This window comes from Mixophyes fleayi, chromosome 6 (assembly GCF_038048845.1).
Source record: "Mixophyes fleayi isolate aMixFle1 chromosome 6, aMixFle1.hap1, whole genome shotgun sequence".
Lineage (NCBI taxonomy): Eukaryota > Metazoa > Chordata > Amphibia > Anura > Limnodynastidae > Mixophyes > Mixophyes fleayi.
Window position 1 is genome coordinate 37,310,505 of NC_134407.1, and position 22,900 is coordinate 37,333,404.

The following is a 22,900-nucleotide window of genomic DNA, read 5'->3' on the forward strand; positions in this document are numbered from 1 at the left end:
TATATATATATATATATATATATATATATATATATATATATATATAATATATATATATTTTTTTTATGCATAGAAACCAGTCCATTTGAGGAGCATGTGTGATTATGTCGTTTACTTGTCAGGCTCCCTGTTGTAACAAATTCTGTGTTTTTTTTGGTTTTTTGTTTTAAATATAAAAGCTATCAAACCACCTGCCCTAATTGCAGGAACTGCAGGTTCCTTGACCCCCTTTAATTCCTAAGTAACTCCCATCCAGACAGTGCTACCAATAGAAGGCCTGGAAAAATGACTATTGCCCACAAAAGGAAGTAACCTCTGTTTTTTGACTGAAGGATCTAATGATTTTGCCAGTTGTTGATGGGAGGTTTAGTATCTGTAAGAAAAAAATTACTACTTTGAAGGAGAACAGATATGCAGACCTTGATGGGAAGATGTTAATATAATTATAAAACCATTCCCTGTAAATCAGCAAATACTCCAAACTGGCCATTCTTACTTGTGGCCAACCATAACGAACCGTAGACGTTTGTGGGGTCCTCTTATAGTCATGACAATTGAGCCTATCTGTTCACTAGGCTTTGGGGATGGCGCTGATTCTTCATATCCACTGTATTATCTAAATCATGGAGTCTTAAGGGCACACTGCTTGCAAAGGCAAAATTAGGAGCAGGGTTTTCAACACTCTCTGCATCGTCCCAGTTGAGGTCTGTGTCCCCCATGTGCAAAGCCTTTTGGCACTTCTAATCTAAATGCTTAGTAATTACTAAAAACAATATTAGCCAGTCTGCTAAGCATCAGTGTTCTTTAATTCACCAGGAAAAAATAAACTTCATTTTAACAGGAAACAGATAAGGAGAAACTGCAGATCTGGTTCATTAAGAATTTGTAAGGAAACCGTTTAAACGTCTCAGCCTCATTGCCTCTACAGGATGGCCCTTTTTACACAACATGTGCACATACTTTCTGTTGACCTGCTGTGACTTATTGCACATGGCTTGCAGATATCTGCTTAGGGTATACTAGTAATTCTGTGTCTTGCATGCTGCACATTCTTCCCATTTTGCCAGAGGGATGTTGCCCCTCTTTAATAAATGAATGTGGAATAGCCTACTCCTGGCTGTTATATACATAAGTGTTCCCATGCACCCTATCCAACTAGTCTAGTTGACAAAGACATTTTTAAATGTAAATGTACACAGACAGTGGTGCATGCTTTGGTCTGCTCTCTGCACAGTATCTGCTCAGAGCACCTGCTTAGAATGTGGAATGTGGAATGTTTCAGCCTTATAATGTCACTAAGGCTTTCGGGATTTCACAGTGCTCAAATATTTCTCAGAGTAGTATTTAGACAAAATGCAGACATCAATCAATAAGAGTGACACTATACCTAAAAAGTTTTTAAGCTGGCCACACTGCAATATCACTGCCAAAATTGAACAGCTGGCTTCATTTTGCATAGTGTCTGGCACAATAAAAACAAGAGAGGAGAGAATCATTCTTTGACTAGAAGGAAAATACTCCGGAAAATGACCACGATCAGCCTGTGTGCGCTTCTGATCTGGTGGGAGTCACTATACTGATATGCCCGACACGGTTTAGTGCGACATAAAAATTCCGATGCCTAACAGCGCGACATGGCAGAAATTCAGACTTTCCATTACACACGCATATCATCATCATCATCATCATCATCATCATCATTTATTTATATAGCGCCAGCAAATTCCGTAGCGCTTTACAATTGGGAACAAACATTGATAAGACAATACTGGGTAATACATACAGACAGAGAGGTAAGAAAGCCCTGCTCGCAAGCTTACAATCTATAGGACACACCATTTCCGATAGGCTTTCAATAAACTACGACTACAGAAAAGCGTGACAGTTGAAATTTACGTCACTTAAAAATGCAACTATTATGTTTCTGCTTTTAAAGCAGCAATGCACGAACCCGGTGCAGTTTATTCTAATCTAAGGGTTAGGATTAGGGCCAAGTGCCGGGTCCGTGCATTGCTACTTTAAAGCCGTAAATATCAGAGTTGCGTTTTTAAGTGACGTCAATTTCACCTGTCACTTTTTTCTGCAGTTGCAGTTTATTGAAAGTCTGTTGGAAATGGTGTAGGTGTGTGTATAGGTTAGACTGACTTTCTGCCATGTTGCCCTGTTAGGCTTCAGAATTTTCATGTCACACTAAACAGTGTCAGACATATTCGTATTGAAAAAGCCTACCTCACCCCATCTGATCGCATTAACAGGCTGCAGTGATACGACTGCTCGACCCAAGAGCTAAATGTCCAGGTCCGGTTCTGATACACGTGTGTGTGTTTGTGTGTGGCTAAATTAAACACTGGTCAAGTGGTCCTTGTGTAGGCACCTGTACTAATAATACTGCTAGTAACGTGTGATTTCTCCTTAATATTTGCTAAAATTGTTATTGGAACAGTCATTAGTTTTTCTGAAAGCTAATACCAGTCTATCCTTTTCACCATTAGTTACCAGCCAGTATATGCTCTGCTACGGAGTAGTTACTCAGTTTGACCAAAAAATAAACAAAATCCTGTCCGGATCACAAGAAGGGTTTATTATGGTGTTGGCTGTTCCCCATGGCCCTATGACAACATAAGAAAGCAGAGGGTTCTGCATCAAACACCGTGCACTACCCCAAGCAGAATAGTGGTAACTGGCAGACTGGCACCATTCTCTTACTGCCCAAGGTAAATGAGCACTTATGCTTTGAACGTTGCTCTATACCCTTTTAGCACTGGCCTAGAGAGGAGGAGTTTTGGATAACTAAAAACTCTTCAATCCTAAACTTACTGCACAGAATGCTTTAATGAACATTTACATTCTTAAGGAGGTTACTGCAATGGGGCACAAATTGGAGTGCAATGGCAATGCAGTAATAGGTTCTGCAAGCGTTGAGAAATAGTATGGAATCCCATCCGCTCTCAATTTCCCTTCCTTCTCGCCCCATACACTTTTTCCCTACTTTTTTCTTATTTTTTTTTCATACAACTGCATAAAATGATTATTTTTTGAGATATACAAATTTTCTTTAGACTGATGATAGGGTTGCATATTTTTTTTAATTTAAATTTCTTGATGTCTTACTTTTATTTTTTGATAGCCAGAGACACGGCCAGATGGACTCCTTTGTGGCTATGGCTCCTTTCACCAGCAGTATTGGCTGGATGGAAAGATCATTGCAGTGGGAGTTATTGACATCCTTCCTTATTGCGTCTCTTCGGTGTACCTGTACTATGACCCTGACTATTCCTTCCTCTCCCTTGGTGTATACTCTGCCTTACGGTAAGAAGGGGAGACGTTTGTCTCCTGTGGTTATGGCTGCTACCAGCATTGGCATTGTAAACGTTTAATAATAATAATTGTGTTTTCTGTTTTATTGTACGTGTGTGATTAATTCTTACTCTGCCTTATTATAGTGCGAGCAGAAGAGTATCTGCATAGCCCCAACAGAGAAGATTATATAGTTCCCAAACTCAAATCATTTGAAATAAGTCTCCTCTTAGTTGATTTGTATATTAACTGCTGTATTTGATTTAAAAAAATATATATATATTTAATTTTTTGCAGCTCATTTTACACATCCCTGACAACAAATCGGTCCCTTTAAATTGTTATCTTAAACAAATGGGTATAGTTAAGTGCTGTATGTAAGGATGGTGCTTTGACATAGGGGCTTATTAATACATGGATTTGAGCTATTCCGCCTAAATATTAATCCATGCTTGACATAAACAACTGTGTTAGTCACCCTGTCCTAGAATGTCTGTGAAGTTACATGACCCTGATTTGACTTTCTACCAACAGAGAAATAGCTTTCACCCGCGAGTTGCAGATGAAGGCTGCTGACCTGTGCTATTACTACATGGGTTTCTACATCTACACTTGTCCCAAGATGAGATACAAGGTGAGCATAGTTTGTGTAAAATTAGGTTTTGTGTCCCTTCTTACCCTGACCTTTCACCGATCTGTAGCTTAAATGAAAAAAGTATACTATCATACTTCTTTCCCACCACTGCAAACCGCAGGAAGACACATCCCATGGGTAACCATGTGCCGTCAATATGGGTCAAAAATCTCAAATAACAAATCATAGCATATTCGTTATTTCTTTTAAATTCTTGTTTTAACCTATTAGTTTAACCAGTCTTCCCTATAACAATTGTCTAGCTTACCTCTTCCAATTTAAATACAGATAGAAAATATAATGTACACAAAACACTATATTGCTGTAATCTTTAACCTTTTTTTTTTTCTTCTTGAAGAACTTGCTGTCCGCGTTTATAATCTGTTTTGTTAAAATCCCTGTGTGCACAGTAATGCTTTTCTTTACAGCTTCCTTCTCCCTTTCTTCTGCAGCCAAACGCAGAACACTAGCTTATCAAAAACATTTGTATATGGTATTTTGCTTGGCACTTTTGAAGAGGGCGATTATTGGTAGATTTTTGTTTGACGTTGGCACAGATAAACCTATATGTATATTAGATGGTTCTTAAGACTGACACATACAGCAATTTACTGCGTGGTAAACTCTGATTTGGCACTGCCTGCATCTCTCATGGCTGTTTTGTAGTATTGAACTCTCAGGCTTTGCTGGGGCTTTGAGGCTCAAATCTGTTTTTATAGTGGGTGAGGTATAGCTGCATACCAGGAATTCTGGACAAGAGCAGGGTTTGCGCTAAATGCCCTACAGGGCTTTTGGTTATCGGCCAACCAGAGACTCTCATTCCACACCACACCCCTTCTATTCCTGCTGCCATTACTATAACCGGAACATGTGCCCCAGAGGGCACTTATACTTATTTTCCACTGGACCAACATGAGGCATAGATTGTTTTTTTGGGCTTGAGAGAACATATATTTAATATAACAATGAGATGGATATGTATGTGGCATAATGACAGGCACAGTCTTGGTCCCCTATAATAATAAGCTGAAGTCCCTCTATTTTAATATATGTTCTGTAAAACATTCAGCAATACCAATAAACCATATACAAGAATTAGTTTTCATAGCTGCCTGTGTGTCTTGGCCATGTTTTAAACCTCACACAGCTTCTAATGGCACCAGTACAGTTTCGGTATGAAACTAGTCGATGAAAATAGTGCTTCAGTTCTGCACTGTGTGCCAGCCTTTTAAGAGATTTTTATTTTTTTTATTTTTTAAGCCATTTTATTTGGATGAAATAATCTGTTTTCCATATTTTGGCTTCATACAAGATTATCTGGTATTCTATATAACTCGATTAATAATAGAATTTGGCACACATTCCATACTCTGCGTGGTTCATCAAACGAGGACCGTGTTGAATAGTTAGTCTCTCGCATGACCTCCAGCCATGCTCCCTCCCGAGGTGTTGCTGTCCCTAATACGCCGCTGATGACAGTTTAGGGTAAGGTTTGTTTATGCAGCGGCGAGTTCTCTTAAACTGCAAAGCTGCCTTAATACCCTTTTAATAAAATCTCAACAGGGGTTATTGTGCAGCAACAGATTGCAGATGTGAGTGCAAGAATGAAGTGTATGTTTAACCTTCCCTGTACCAGCCTGTGTGGACTCCACTGTGCTAAATCTCCTCATTGTTAAAGGCTGATCTCCTTGTGACCCTTCCCTAGATGGGATATGACAGAACAAACAGTATTTTCAGATCCTTTAACAACTCGCTTACAGTGTTCCCTTTGAAATTTCTCCAGAAACCCAAAGGGGACAAAGCTGCAGTTTGCTCTGATGTTGCTGTGCTGGGTATGTGGTGTGTGTGTGCACCAACATTTGGGCTATATTGCACTACTTAAAAAGGCAGTTTGATTACAAAATAAAAATGAGTTAACAAGCGCTTTCTCTGTCCAGCCCCTCACTATATCAAATTCTCCATCCACGTCCTTCTCATCTATGTTTGGATGATGGCACTTATTTATAGGGTACAGGCCCATACATCAGTGGTAAGTGGGGCCCTTGGCAGCGGTTTGTTAATCATGTAGTGTGTTTGTAATGGGTGTAGCTAAGCAACAGACTGCTGACCCCTGACCTATACTGCAAGTTTTATTTAACAGGCGTCTGTTTCTCTATCAACATAAAGAAACTGTTTTTTTTTATCATAAATGCTAAATAAATTCTCTGGTTGGAATCAACATTTTGTTCCAGTACAGCAATTTAATATGTACCTTTCGCCTGCCCACAATGGATGCAAACATTTTGAGCATGAGCCAGTATTCACAAGCGTGCAGCCTATCAATTCTCTAGGACGTGGTGATGTCATGGAGGTGTAAGGCACATTGTACCTCATGCCTCAATAATGTCACTGTTCCTAGTGAATGAAAAGGCTCTGACAAGTGACACATACACTTTAACCACAGTGCTGACTGTATATTCGTATGGAAAAAGTACACCCCCTCTTTCAAATCTGTTTTTAATTTTTGGGAAATAAATTACAAACCTCTAGTTGCCACCAAGTCCTAAAGTTTGATCAGTTTAATCTCGCTTGGCAAATAATCCATAACAGATTTTACTTGGTCTTTGCCTAAAGCTGGGTACACACTACAGAAATTTCGACCAACTTTTTATGCTGAGCGATTTTACATGCGATCGATGATCCGATCGCTCGGTCCATAGACTGCATACACACTAGCCTTGTTTAGGACGATAAAGGGAAGAGCGGACGTCCCTTTAGCGACTTTTTACAGCCATGTTGTCGTGAGCAATGATTGTAATTTCGTACTCACTGTTAAGGATCGGTCGGAAGTTTATACACACTGCACAGCGGAAACGAGATTGGACCGATAATATATTAAACGGTACCACCAACCAAATGAGGCGACAATCGTCCATTTGGGCAGACTTTCGACCATCGTGTCACTGCACACACTGACCCCACTTTTAAACGAGCGGTCGTATGTCGGCTGTTTGAGACGATTATTATATGAAAACAGTGTAGTGTGTACCCAGCTTAAGTAACATGTAGTCACAGTCTTGAGGTATAACTTGCACCTAAAAGGTTCAGTGTATAATGTGGTCACTGCATGGAGCTCTGGATCAGTTTGGTGGCATTCTAGAACTAGGGCTGCACATTGCAGGACTGTCTGCAGACATTGACCGTTATGGGGCAGATTCGATTAGCCGCAAGGTTCCGTAGGAACGTCGCATGATTGGTCTCCGTAGGATGCTGAAGGTAAGAATCGGAGAAAAGAAAGCAAGTGTCGGTAAAGCGCGCAGAACACATAGCTGCAAGGTCACTACTGAACCCTGTGGCTAATTGAAATAGCCTCTATTGGTATTTTTTTTTAAATATACTATTTATTTTATTAAAACCAACTGAAAGAGCAACTATTTGTTTTAAATATGTAGCTCATCTTTCATATAAGAACGCAGTTGCTAGTTCTCAGTCATTTTACTTAAAAGATTCTGGTTTATTTATAGTGTCTGTAAACATAATTAAGGAATATCTGTTATCCATTTTGTGCATATTTTTATTTAAGTAAGATGATATTTCTTTTTGATCATCAGTGTAGTGTCCTCTAGTTTAATCTATTTACGAGTGAGAAAGCAGACATCCATGAGGTGCAATTAGCGCTTTCCTGTCTGTGGATGTATATTCTATGCTATCTGTGTTTATTATACAGAAATATTACTGTATGATAATTACTGCTGACTTCTGGCACCTTTCAGTGAATACTGTTACATGCTGCCAGCCTTTCTTTTAACGATAAAGCATGAAAGATGCTTCTTATTACAGTATGTTCCTAGTATATTAGGTCTCTATCGCTATAGTACATTCTTGGTAGGCATTTTAAGAACATTGAAAGTGATAGAGCAATCTTTAAAGTAAAGGTATACTGTATATAGCAAACCTGGACCATCATATTTCTGGAATACTTTTTTAATTAGACTGCATTGTTTAGGTTCTTGTGTGTTCCACACACTTGGTGATTGTAAGGTTTATTATTGCATTCCATTATTGCATAGCAAGAAAAGCATTGTATGTTCAGTAATCTAAGGCTGGGTACACACTACAGCTTTTCCACCCAATTATCGGGTCAATCATACGATAAAGAAGCGTACAGCCTGATATCACATTGGTGTGTGTACACGCTCCCACGATCAACGATTATCGTTCCAAAGCACATTGTATCGTTTGATTTTATCAACGGACGAAAATTTCTTGTTCAGTGATGTCGTTCCAATTCAGAGTCACAATCTTTTCAGCCGATGGTTATGACAGACGAAGAGCACAGATCTGACGGTAAATCTTGTAAAACATGTACAGTGTACATGCGAATCAGCATGCTGATCGGGACTTTCAGTCTTTGGTAAAATCATTAATGATATCTTATCGGGAGAAATTTTCTGTAGTGTGTACTCTGCTTAAAACTATCAGCAGATCACTAGAGGAAAATCTCTGGTGTGACACAACTTCCTTTGTCTCCATTTTTATACAGGCTATACGTCACAATATATTTTCTGAAAATCATCACTTTATAAAATTACAGAGCCTTCAACAACCGCAACAGAAGTGGTAACTTGTGGTGATCGGGTCACTCACTGTCCTTGCTATGGGTCCTACCTGGTGACCAACGTGAGCTTGCTATTTTCCTTTCTGAAGAGAAATGTTTGCTACCACAGTACATTGGATCTGATTGGTGTAGCACTACCTAGTCAATCCCCAGTAGGTTTCTCCTTGTCCTACCACTGCTCAATACCAAGGCCGCTATCATTTTGTCCCTGACAAAATGTTGTAAAGCTCTGTGAGGTGGGAGCCATTGCTTTCTTGCCATTTTGAGATCCAAGCTTGTACGATTTGCCCATAAATCCTGACCTGACTGTCTGGTATAAGGCCTGTATGTACATACAGGCCTATCTTCTATGTGCGTACTCTTTATACTGCATATTATTCCTAAGATGATAAATTCACACATTCCCTAAGCAGACTAAACATTTCCAGTGATATTTATTGAGATTAGAAAAGGATGAGATCGTAAAAACTGTAGAGTCTTATTACACCTAAATAGTCCATCTTGTGGTCTAGTCCCTTTTTGTGAATTTTTTTTTAAAATGCAAAACTAGCAGCTGGACCTTTACGGTGGTGAAATAAGGCATTACAGCTCATGTGTGCAGAGTGTATTGGCATCCACTTACCTGCCTGTTGTGTTTTCCTGTAACCAACCCATTTCTCTTGTAGGGTCAATATAAGCCATCACAACTGCTTTGCTCAGAGAGCTATTCTTGGATCCCCATCGAGAAATGCTTACCATTACTTGAGCGCTCTAAATACACTCGCTTTAATAGCAACCCTAAAGAAGGTAAGTGGTGCTCTTTCCTTTCGCATTTGTCCAGAGGGAAAAGATGCATTTTAGCTTCCTCTTTATGTAGTAACTAAAATAAGAAGACCCCATATTATTGTTCATTGTCTCTATAAGTCTTCAGTATTGTGCAAACTGAGGTGCTGACTGTAAACCAGCTGCACCCCAGATGTTCTCGTGCTCACACATCTGATCAAAACCGTTGTGAATCAAAGTCTTCACTCTGTCCATTGAAGACTTAACAGACTCCCATATTCCTTTATGTGCCTGTACCTTCCACCCAGATGTTTTGAGAAATGCATTTCCCCATTACATTCTCTCCTTGTGGTATAACACTGCATCTACTTCACAGGGGACAAAGACCTGCTGACAGAGTTGGGACGCGTTCGAGTCCTGCACAAGCGTACAGTGATGCCTTACTGTGTGTACAAGAAGAGACGCAGGGGGCCAAGTGATGAGACTACTGTTAGACAGTATGCGAGATTGGTGGGCCAGACCTGTGCAGAACGCATGTTGCTGTACCGTAGCTGAAATCCACATTGTGTACAGACCTCGGAAATATGATTCTCTGCCGAGTAGCCTTCTACGAAGACTGCATGTCCGTGTTTTCACCAATTTGGTTATAGACTCTTAACAGGATTAGCGTAGGAGAAAAACTTACACACAATGGTCTCTTGCTACCTACCATTATATCCGCTCCTACTCCCTCTTCAATACAGTGTCTGGGAGGACTATGCAATGGTCTTTTATGTTCTGCTTGTGTCTCATTCATGTCCGAGTATAGACCTTTATACTCTAATCAGACTCTGCAAAGTGTAGAGTAGAGCTGTTGGCATGTTATAGGCTGCACTTTAATTTGTGTGGTTGACTCCTTTTAGTTTAATTACCCTGGACTGAATTATATTAATTTCTTACATTTAGCAGTTATGCAAGAAGCATTATCCATGCCCTGTAAAGCAATTTGTTGTATCTGCCAAAGGTGTTTTGGGTAGCTAACCCATTTTTATTTAATTATGCCATGCCATTACTTTGCCATAAAGGTTTCTGACCCCTTAAAAGCACTAGCTAGTGATGTGATCCTAAAGTTCAACATATCGGCAACATTTCATTTGCAAATGATGCCTGGCCTTAATTAAAAAAAACTGTAGGGATACACTCACTGAAAACCTCCCCACTTTCTTACTTGACATTACTTTGTTAAAATCTGCCCTATCAAGTAACCAATTCCTGTTTAAGGGATAAACTTGGTGGTTTGATGACGTATGTAACAAATCAAAGGGAGGCTAAACAAAACATGTTTTCTTCGTCTGTTTACCTTCTGTCAAACTTCTGTTTATGGTATTTTTCTGTTATGTGGTTAAAGAGACATTGAAATGTTTTTCTTTTTATCACAATAAAAACCTTTAAAACCTAGTAACAATGCATCTTATTTTTCCATCTTCTGATGTGATTGCAGTACATGAACTAGTCCTCCAGTGACAGCCTTGTATATTACATGTCCAGATAAAGGGGCGGCAGTAACTGGACAATTGTTAGAGTGCCTCTGTAATATCATTGCATCCTAATGAACAGATCTGCCAATGTCCTGTTGGTGGAGGTAGAGTTGCTTCATGCTGTGTTGTAGCTGGTTACATATTTTTTTATCATGTCTCTTGAGACTTGTGGTCTGACACAGGTATGTGAAATATATTCTGGATTGATCTTTCTGTTGGCGTTTACCGTGTATGGACCCAATTATCTTTTGTGCTTTAATGTACTTCCAGACAGAGGCACTATACGTTCTACATATCTGAAGAATATGTGTGGCCTTACTGTGCTCCCGGGATAGAGGAGACCAAAGTGTGTCCTCCTTGAATAGTCTGCATGAGTTCATTTTTCTAATCTGAGCTTTAATAAAACCCATATGCCCAGAATTAGAGGGCTTAGCCTTCATCTGAAACCTCTGGGCTACTTTCTACTTCTTGTGTTCTGTGCAGGTTCTAATCCTCTCTGGCGTTTACTCTTGTTATTTCACCCTTTCTCCTGTGGTTCAGAAAGATGGCTGAGGTTCCAAGCCAATCATTGCTGTGCAATGGGAAGCACGCAGAGCTTTGTGCAACCCAGCCATGGGACTTACAGTGGACCACTTAACTCAAAGATATTCACTCTCCAAACAGTACTTTCTACCTGATTTTAATATTATCCATGAAGCATTCCACTGGAGACCTGATTCCTTGCTTGATAATGCAGAAGCTGAGACGCTGTTTGTTTAGCTTTATTTTTAATTAAGTTTGTTCTGTATAAACAAAATTGAAGTACAATAAAGTTCAGTGTTTCGTTTTTCTTTTTTTTTCACATAGATACATAATTACACTTAGGAACACTAAGGCTCTTTATTTTCTTAATTTGACAATTGTATTAAGATATCTTCTGAAATGCACCTACCAAATGCTTGAGCATCCTTAAAAATAAAAATGAAGATAGAAGATTATTGCAAGGTCTGTAGAAATCGTGCCATCTTCTATAGCAAGTTGCCATAATAACCCTTGATGAAAGCCTGTCGGAGGTTTGTATTGTAGTCCGTGGCTTCTCTTGACACCTGGTGCTGATCAAACGTGAATTGCAACCTGCATTTGTATTGCAGCAAACACTATACTCATAGGTTTGTTTTCCATTATTAATATAGTCTAATATTCTATGTAAAAATATAGATCTATTGATTTTTCCTTTCTTATATTTATAATGTCACAAAAGCGACCAGTGTAGTGTTGAAGTTAAGTATATTATGTAGTGGACATTTCTAAAGCATAGACAAAGAATGCAGGAGGGATTGCAGTCTAATGTGGAGGAGGACGAATGTAATAATGTCTGATGCGAGTTGGCAGGAGGGGGTATATGAGTACGAGTGATCTGGATGGATAAATAAGCCAGCATGAAGGTGATTTTGGTGTTGCAAATCAGAATCATCATCATTCATTTATATAGCACCAGCAAATTCCGTAGCGCTTTACAAATGGGGATAAACACAGTAATAAACAGTACTGGGTAAGACAGACAGAGAGGTAAGAGGGCCCTTCTTGGAAGCTTACAATCTATAGATAGTTTGAGGTATATATTTCATACCTGCAATAAAACATGCAGAGATTGTCACCTGTGTTAATCAAGTTAAACTCTGGTTTTAACTCCAATCATTTGACTTCAAAAGATGACTTTAAAATCAGGAAAGTAAAGCAGGTTTTACCATTAGCAGGCTTGCTCAGGCCTGTTGTAGTATACCAAACCAACAATGGGCTGCTGCTGCTGGACTAGTCAATACAATTAGCAAAACAAAGGTTTGGAGGGAGAAGAAAAATAAAATTCTTGCAGTAATGAATGTGTAAGCAATTCAACAAAAACCAACACACCCAAATCATGCAGTAAAGACAGCCATCATTTGGTGGATAGAGCATGAGATTGCCTGCTCGACATAAGACACTTTTGAGTAGAGATGCCTGGGCACGGTTCTCTGAAAACGAAACCCACCCGAACTTGGGGGATCCGAGTAGGCTCGTGAGCCGGCTCGGTACTTTCACGCGTCCTCGGATCTGAATCGAGGCAAAAGGTCATTGTTGCGTTGTCGGATCTCGCAGGTTTTGGATTCCATAAGTACCTCCCTCCCCAGGAGATACAGGGGCATTGCTCACACAAAAACGGGTGACTGTACCTTTTTAAGCATTTTTTTGTGATTTTCTGTTAATATGTTTAATTTTCTGACACTTAACACCTAAGAATGCTGTGTTTGCACCTTACATACAGTAACTTCTCGTTTTATTCAAATGTTGTGCCTGCTGTCTCCTTAAAAGAAAACTTAAAAAAAAACAACAATGTTTTGTTTTTGTGTTAACCTGTGGGCAAAATGTAAGTCCTATTAGCAGACTCACATGGCAGAGGAATAAGGCAATCTGCAGAATAGTTTTTTATTTTTATTTTTTTTACTAATAAACATTTATACAAAACATAAGTGAACCCTATTAGTAAATAGCCTATATATGCACACTAATTATGAAAAATGATAATGTAAAAATAAATCAATACATTTGTGTAAATGTTAATTTTTATTTTTTGGGTGGTTTCTGAATTCATTCCGCATTTGTCTGTATTATTACAGCTTCTATTTTAATTATTTAGCGCCACCATGTTGCGCAGAGCTGTGTAGAGAGTATGTAATCATTGGGGAAAACCTACAAGCTCACACAGATAGGGATCTGATTGGAATCGAAACCTATGACCTTCTGATTGCCCGTATTAGATCATTATTTTTGCTGCTGGGCTTACTATTGGCCATTGCTAACTTTCCTAACTGAGCAAATATTCATATAATCTGTTTTATGTCTTATTCTCCTGATAAGTGTTTGATTAATTGTACTACTTCTGGGATGATCAGGGTTTAATCCTGGCAATATGCATGCAGGTTACAGTAATAAACTGGTTAAGAGGAGGTAACAGATAAATCTACATGTTGTATTCGCTTTCTGTGGCAATTTGAAAACACATTACCACAGGAGTTGAAAACCTTAACATTTTTGTTTTTTTGTGAAGATTAATTCTAGAGGCAACTGAATACAAACTAAGGGGCTTATATCCCATTATAGGGAACTTGGTGTAGGGTTGCACAATATAGTTTGCAGGCTCCATAAAGCTGCTGGAGATGGTCTGTTCTCTTCATTACAGAGTCTGTAACACAGAATATAAGACTGCAGTCTGACCTGGTGTTCTGTTTGCATCAGTTGTCAGAGGGAAATAATCTCCCTCAACTACACAAAGCAGAGAAACACTCACTCACCCTGAAACGTTCATTTTTGTTCTGGTCAGCTTTCAGGGTTCTTTGTCCCCCCCCCCCCAATATAGTTCACTTTGTTTTAAGTCTTGTTCCATTAATTCAGATTGTGTAGTTAACTGCAGCTAAAGGTACAGTTGGGTTGTCTCTGATCTCACTCACTCAATCCCAGTTGGATGACAAATTGTCTGGGGAGGGAGGTGGTGGTGCAAACTCTTTACCTCGTCCTGTGGAACGCGTAGGGTCTGCAACACGTCAGTAGCACAGTGTAGTCTACTCCCTACGGCAGTGTCACTGTTAAAATGTCAAGGCTGATATACAGGACCAGAAAAAGAAAACTAACCTTCTCTTAAACGATTACAAAAGTTTCCATTAATTCAGATTTGATTTAAGAGTTTTATGCCAGACATGACACATCCAGTTTTTTTGGTATCTGCTTCTTCCAGAAAGAAATAATTGCCTCATTAATATATACTGAAAATTTACAGTTTCTAAATGTGTGGTATGCTACTGACTTGCCATCAGTGCCTGCCGTCTGCGCCAGAGACTGAGGTAAAGTCATTGTTTTGTTTTTAACCACTTTCCTGCTCGTGATCTGCATTTTTGTGGGTTTTTATTTCTTTCAGATACATATTTTTACCTTTTTTTTTTTTTTTCCACATTAATTTATTTATCTTGCTGCCTTTTTGTTTTCATTAGTGCTTTGGGTTAGCGCAGTAACGGATGGCTCGTTGCCACGATGATATCACACTTTTCCAGGATTGATGTCACTACGTTGCACTGGCCAAGTTCTAATAATTCCGCCAGCCGTGAACCCTTGCTACAGGCATGTGTTTGATAGGTAAGGTGAGAGACCGTCTCTACAATGATGGGTGTTTATGAAGAAATGTTTATTGTTGGGCTTTCTTTGTTGTTTCACCCCTGGCAAACTTGGGGCGGACAAGTCTCTCCACCTTCTGTGAAATGCCAACCGAGTGGTAGACGTGATTTTGGAGTACAGAGGTATAATGAACCTAGAAGTATTGGACTCCTCTTTTTTCCCCCCTCGCCTCCCACATATTTCTACTCTCCGAAAACTGGACCCCTTGTTCTACACATGCCCTGTTAGTTAATGTGACAGTTCTCTGGTGTTAGGAGACAGTTTATTTTTCCCACCAGGCTGTTTATTTTAGAGAAAATGTAAAGTAGCCAGCAGCAGACACTGATCCTTTTGAGTTGGGGCCTCTCTTGGTTTGAACTCTTTGTGCCCTTCAGGAGATTTTGCTGGCTTTATTACAGATCCCAATCACAGACTAAGCCAAATCTATAACCTCAAGCATGCGGCTCTGAATTGTGGGATTTGTAGTGGTCCCTTTTTTTTTTCCTGTGGAATTCTGTTAACCCCTTTGCATCCACATGTGTGTAGAAATCATGCCGTAGAGATGCTTTGCAAGCGCTGTAAACGCGACAGTTGTATATTGGTCATAAAAACAACTATTTCATTTGTGGACACAGTTTTACTGAAATACACGGTGAGGTCAGAGCTTAGCTGGACCTGCAGACCATAACGTTCTTGTTAGCCAAGATACTTTGCTGCAGTCAGATCTTGCACTTCTTTTGTAGACGGCAATACCTTTATAAGAGCTTTCACACGGACCCAAGCAGGCAGTCTTTCATGTAGAAAGTGTCTCTGCATAAGAGACACCCCCATGGAAGAAGGATATTGGAGTATACTAGAAGATACAAGGTAGATAAGGCTGAAGGCAAAATAAAAACTATGGGGCATATTCAATTAAGGCGGCACATTGCAGCTATGCATATAAAGTGTCATCACAGATTTTCCTTGGCAACCCTATGGGGGACCAAGGGAAATCTGCGATGTTGCAGTAATGTAAAGTGCCTTTGGATCCGTTCTGGTTGAGTTTAATGGACCGCTCCCGCGGAACGAGCAACTGTACTTTTGTTTACTTTGCTGTTTTGTGGCGTTTAGCCACTCTTCATACGCAGCCTAGTACTCAGTACTTTGTAAATACTGGTCATGAAGTCTATCAGGGATGTCACTAGCTCCTAGTGAACTGATGGGCTGCATTTTCATGAATAAAAAAAAAATTCCCTCCACTATAGATAACATGTTATTTTAATACCAGGATTGTAATGTTTGGTATATATTTTGCCAGACTCATGTTTAGAAAAAGTTAAAACATCTAACAAATCCGATCACAATTATCTTTGTTTCTATTTATAACTATATCCCAGCAAGGTTGTCGATGTCGTAGATATTTCTAATCCCTTTATTATTTATCTAGGATGCAGACATCCAGTATCTTCTTAAAACCTGTTTTCTGACCACCTCCATAAGCACTGCTTAGCACCATGTCCATTGTCCTGCAGTTCAGTGTAATAGCAGTAGAGGACACTGCAGTCATTTAGCTGTGTCTGGAGTTTGCTGTTGCAAATTACTGTAACTTGTGTTGACTAATAGAAAAAAAACAAAACCTAATCATCAAACAGCATTTTAATCCAGAGAGAAAAATCACTTTTTTATTTGGGACAAATATCTTCCTGCTGTGTAAGCAGTCGCGCTGAGTGAGGGGTGTGTGAGTTTATACAAGCATGATAAAAGCATCATTTTCTATGACTTGACTCCAGAAACAAGAACAATGAAACTATATGGGTCCTGTTTATATATGATACAAGACATTGGTTGCTAAGGATTTACTTTACATTTTTTGGTTTTTAGCCCCAAACAAAAAAATTGGCAGGGCTAATTTCATTGATTTACACATCAGGAAATAGTTTTAATGTTGAATTATATGTGGTGCATTGTTTTAGTATGTGGACATGTAGAGTGCATAGAGCAAGGTGTACAATTCAAAGGTGCTTATAAAACAGATTTTAAAGCCCTGAGTTTACTATATATTATTACTACTGCACAGCGTTCGATTAATGATTTAGGCTGTAGCTCCATAAACCTCTAATTCCATCACAGGGTATTATTTTATCCCCATTAATGTATATAATTACTGTCAGCTATCTAATTTTTGTACTAAGTATACATCTACAATAAAGTTTATGCCTGACTGATATTAGGCCGAATTCTGGTGTGTCAAAAACAGATCTAGACATATATAACCACCTTTTATGTATCTGAAAGCTGCGATGGCAGAGCCACTACAAGCCTCCTTAGTGTTTTATCTTCAGTATAACACATATGAGCATGATTACCAGATCATCCATGTAAAACGTCATATAAATGACTTTTAGTTCTCAAAAATGACACATGGGGGTAAATGTATCAAGTTGAGAGTTTTCTGGCGGGTTTGAAAAACCAATCAGATTCCAGCTATCATTTATTTAGTACATTCTACAAAATGACAGCTAGAATCTGATTGGTTGCTATAGGCAACATCTCCACTTTTCAAACCCGCCGGAAAACTCTCAGCTTTATACATTTACCCCATGGTCTACGGCCGCGTTGCGGTTAGTGAAAACGCATGTCTCAGCTTGTTATAATACTGACTTGTATCTGAATTAATTGCAATAAAGTTCTGCTCATGGTGTTTTTCTTATGTATTCAGGTTTTAAACGACCGTCCAAGCAGCCATACTACAAGGTACATAACTGAAAAATGTTAGTATTTCTCTAACAACTGATATGTAGCTTGTTACCTTCGGTTGAATTAGAAAATGTAACTTCATGGTAACTGGTCACATATCTATGGGAAGAACTATATAGCTTTTGTGGTGTTCTAGAAATGAATGATTACTGCAGCCACTAAGCTCACTTTCTCCTGCACACTTCCCGTTGATCTGTCGGGTAGCATGCGTTTTGCAGTTACCAGCAAGAACTCTCTGAAACTGGATGGACTCTGCCAACTCCTGACCCTACCGTACCCGTACTTTATAACTATCCTTGTTTATTCCTCCTGCCTCTACCCAGAGCTCCACCTACAATGTAAATGTCAGGCTTGGGCGGTGACTGTCACACTTATAATGGAGCTGGCATTCTGACAGCTCTAGAGATTTCTTTATTAGAACTCCTGTATGTCACAGATTTGAATAAACCTTTGAAAGAATTAAAGTGGACTTTTCATATCCATTAAGGAACTGAGAGTTTTTATTTGGTGATTTTGCTGTAATCAGTGTTCGATATACATACCTTGTGCAAGTTCAAATCTTTAGCTACACTTCAATGTTTACTGAGCAAAATCTCTGCAGCACTCTGAACAGAGTCCCTTATTGTTAGTCACTGACTATCTGCTGTAAGTCAGCATTCATTCTACAAACTCCATCTCCTTGAGATACGTTGACACCAACATCTTCCTGCACCAGGCTCTGCTCTGGGGGGGACCTGTCCTTCCACTCCCTCCTGTGGCTTCCCACTTGCCTTCATTCCGTACCAGTCACTTGCAGCCTATTTTCATTTAATGCTATCACACAAGTTGGCAGGTTGCTGCCTTCCACAAGATCAGGAAACTTGTCTCGTAAAATACTCTGTAGTTGTTGAGATAATCAGTATGTTCACAGCTGAACAGCGACAGCTGAACAGCTAGATTGTGCAAAACCGGGTACACACAGATATGCAAGAGAATGAATATAAAGAGTGTTCTGACCCTAGTGAAACACACCTAAAACAACTGGCAAATGTTAGTCTCTCCAGGTTGGTTGTTTTTATATGTATAGTCAATAAAAAAAAATCCTGCTTAATTAACTTTATTTTGCATACTATGTATTTTTACTTTTTTTATATTTTAGGACCATGTGGTCTATAGAACATTAAGGTTCATCTACAGCTTGACATCACATTGCTGTTGAAGGCTTTATGGTGTAAAGTGTTTCAGGACCTGCTTGTTCAGGAAGTTTCCAGAAATACACAGCGTGCCTGAATAATTATTGGCGATTTCATCATCATCATCATCATCATCATCATCATCAACATTTATTTATATAGCGCCACTAATTCCACAGCGCTGTACAGAGAACTCACTCACATCAGTCCCTGCCCCATTGGGGCTTACAGTCTAACACACAGACAGACAGAGACAGACAGACACGGGTCAATTTGTTAGCAGCCAATTAACCTACCAGTATGTTTTTGGAGTGTGGGAGGAAACCGGAGCACCCAGAGGAAACCCACACAAACATGGGGAGAACATACAAACTCCTCACATATAAGGCCATGGTTGGGAATTGAGCTCATGACCCCAGTGCTGTAAGGCAGATGTGCTAACCACTACGCCACCGTGCTGCCAATATATAATAGGGTTCCTTAAGTATAACATACTTAACATTGCACAGGATGATGCATTTTTTTTAAGCTTGCTCAATGCTGCTTTATCACTTTAATCATACTTGCCAACTCTCCAGGAATGTCTGGGAGACTCCCGAAATTTGGGTAGGTCTTCCGGACTCCCAGGAGAGCAGGCAAGTATCCTGCAAACGGCAACTTGCTGTAAAAATGAAACGATTCGCAGTGAATAGCGTAATTTTAGCCCCGCAACAAAAACGGCATTTTGTCGCCGGGGGGGGGGCAAAATGCCGCGATCCACTGCCCGGGATCTCCCTGAATGAATTTTTAAAAGGTTGGCAAGTATGCCTTAAATTTTACTAACCTGTTGATTTCCCTACCTGGAGCCCTGAGGTTGCCTTGTGAAGCCCAGGGCTCCTCCAGTTATCTAATACACAGGTAAATCTGTTTTGTATGCATTTTAGAGTGATAGTGGGGGGAAGACGCAATCTTTAGATTGCAGCTCCTGATTGGTCCTTCCGCTCATAGCCACACTCCGCAGACCCAGCTTTCTGCGAGGGCTGGGAGAAGAAGAATGGAAAATTGGGAGCATGGAGCAGCCACCTGGGCTTTCAATTAGCCAAATCATCAGGTTACTAACATTTAGGTGCAGCTTTAACAGTTTGTAAGAGTAACCACTAATAACACACACACACACACACACACACACACACTCACACACACTCTCTGTGGGGGAAGAGATGTCATTTTTTAAAAGTAATATAGATTAAGTAATGGATATCTTGCTGTTTACGTCACTATTATTAACCAGAAGATAAACTGCACATTGGGCTGGCTGGCGGTCTTTTGAAAGCTATTCAGAAAGGAAAAGTAGACCGTGAGTTGTAAACTTGTGGGCATGTTCAGTCAGTGAAACGTTTGCAGATAGTATGTGATAATTAGACTTTCCTGCAGATTTTCTGTCTCCAGATAGATCCTGTACTTGTAGGGGCAGCTTTCCCCCAGACAGGCAGATACAAAGGAGGTGTTCCTGGGATGTGTCTGTACAGGAAGGATCCCCTCTCTCAGCCTCCAGATTTATGAGGTAATGTGTAGCAGGAGCCCAAGCACCTTTCAGCCATAGCTTAAGGGAGTGGGGAGAAGGCAGGGGAGTATCTGTAATGTAAATCTGTGGAGACAATATTGAGTTACTTAGCAGTTATGTGTTTTTTATAGAGATGGTCACTGACCCCCGTGTTTTGGTTTTGGATTCGGTTTTGGATCTGGATTACCGTCGTGTTTTGGTTTTGGTTTTGGTTTTGCAAAACCTCCATTGCGTGTTTTGGTTTTGGTTTTGGTTTTGTTTGGTTTTGTTTTGCTATTTTTTGGGAAAATCCATGTTTTTGGGCCTAAATTAACCCAATTTAGTGCTCCAACTGTTTTAGAGACAAGTAATCTAATTGTTGAGGTAATAAATCATCCCAAAAAACAGTTTAATTCTTCGTTGGTAGGCCTATTCTACACACAAAACAGATTGTCTTCCTCTCCATCTATGCATATTGGCAATGCAGCCATCGTCTTTGAATGTATATTACACCCTACACTTATAGTTAAATATGTAAAGAAATGGAAAAAGCCAGTTTGGTTTCTGTCTCTCAAGGCCCCCCTCCACTTGTATAAAATACCAAAAAATTCAGCCATTATAGACTGTACAATATTAATTGACATGGAGAAAGCCAGTTTGGTTTCTGTCTCTCAAGGCCCCCCTCCACTTGTATAAAATACCCAAAAATTCAGCCATTATAGACTGTACAATATTAATTGACATGGAGAAAGCCAGTTTGGTTTCTGTCTCTCTAGGCCCCCCTCCACTTGTATAAAATACTAAAAAATTCAGCCATTATAGACTGTACAATATTAATTGACATGGAGAAAGCCAGTTTGGTTTCTGTCTCTCTAGGCCCCCCTCCACTTGTATAAAATACTAAAAAATTCAGCCATTATAGACTGTACAATATTAATTGACATGGAGAAAGCCAGTTTGGTTTCTGTCTCTCTAGGCCCCCCTCCACTTGTATAAAATACTAAAAAATTCAGCCATTATAGACTGTACAATATTAATTGACATGGAGAAAGCCAGTTTGGTTTCTGTCTCTCTAGGCCCCCCTCCACTTGTATAAAATACTAAAAAATTCAGCCATTATAGACTGTACAATATTAATTGACATGGAGAAAGACAGTTTGGTTTCTGTCTCTCTAGGCCCCCCTCCACTTGTATAAAATACTAAAAAATTCAGCCATTATAGACTGTACAATATTAATTGACATGGAGAAAGCCAGTTTGGTTTCTGTCTCTCTAGGCCCCCCTCCACTTGTATAAAATACTAAAAAATTCAGCCATTATAGACTGTACAATATTAATTGACATGGAGAAAGACAGTTTGGTTTCTGTCTCTCTAGGCCCCCCTCCACTTGTATAAAATACTAAAAAATTCAGCCATTATAGACTGTACAATATTATGAAAAATGGACAAAGCCAGTTTAGGGTCACTCTGTCTATGACACCCTACCCTTAAGGATAAATTGCCCTAACAGCAGCCTTTCAAGATGGTATGTGATATGGAAATGCCACAAGTCCCTTTCCTCTTTGGGGGTAGATTGCACCCTACACTTACATAGAAAGTTTTAAAAAGATGTTATCGGCATCATCTTCAGCTTCATCCTCACCCTCATCAGTGTTATCGTCATCATCACAGACTATCAATTCATCGCCGCTTGAATCCGCCATTAGAGAACAGTCAGTGCTTGCATGTCTTGGATGGTGAAGGCCTTCCTCGTGGAAGATGTAGTTCATTTTTATAAACATCATTTTCTCCACATTTTTGGGAAGTAACCTTCTACGGCGATCACTGACTAAGTTCCCTGCTGTGCTGAACACTCGTTCAGAGTACACACTGGAGGGTGGGCAGCTTAGGTATTGCAAAGCAAGTTTGTACATGGGTTTCCAAATAGCTTGCTTTTCTTCCCAGTAAGGAAAGGGACTGTCTGACATTTCCATATCAACTACCTCTTGAAAGTAATCCTCCACCATCCTTTGCATGTTTATACTCATATTGGATGGACTTATGGGCAAAGTGACACTTTTTTTTGAAAAATCCTTCAAACCAGCCCAGATGTTAAATTGTTCTCGTCTGCCCCCTGTGTCTTCCCTGCTTCTTTTTTGGAAATTTAATTTTTTACGAGCAACAGCTTGAGAAAGTGAAGGAGGACACGTCGTCAAGCCGAGGCCCAGTTCAGCGGCCAACTTGCTGAGCAATAGCTCCTTGCAAAAGTTCACATCTCGCTCATTTACAAGTAAAGACTCAATGTAGGTTTTAAACCTTGGATCAAGCACAGTGGCCAAAACGTACTGATCCGAGTTCAAGATCTTAATAACTCGAGGATCATTGTGAAGCGAATTAAGTACTTGATCGACAAGGCCAACATACTTTGCTGAATTGCTTGCTTTCAGCTCCTCCTTCATTTTCTCAAGCTGCTTTTCCAATAGTCTAATTAAAGGAATGACTTGGCTCAAACTAGCAGAGTC

General features: G+C 39.6%; 1 protein-coding gene across 9 annotated transcripts in view; it reads left to right on the top strand.

Moving 5' to 3' along the window:
- Positions 1 to 10,734, top strand: part of ATE1 (arginyltransferase 1) — a 49,355-nt gene extending 38,621 nt beyond the window's left edge. For 8 of the 9 annotated variants that reach the window (XM_075216296.1, XM_075216302.1, XM_075216304.1 and 5 more), the window contains 4 exons: positions 3,128 to 3,309; positions 3,832 to 3,931; positions 9,194 to 9,314; positions 9,667 to 10,734. In XM_075216296.1, the coding sequence (XP_075072397.1) occupies positions 3,128 to 3,309; positions 3,832 to 3,931; positions 9,194 to 9,314; positions 9,667 to 9,845 (582 nt within the window). In that variant the 3' untranslated portion in view covers positions 9,846 to 10,734. The other variant, XM_075216300.1, reaches the window with a different exon arrangement.
- The last annotated feature ends 12,166 nt before the right edge of the window (positions 10,735 to 22,900 follow it).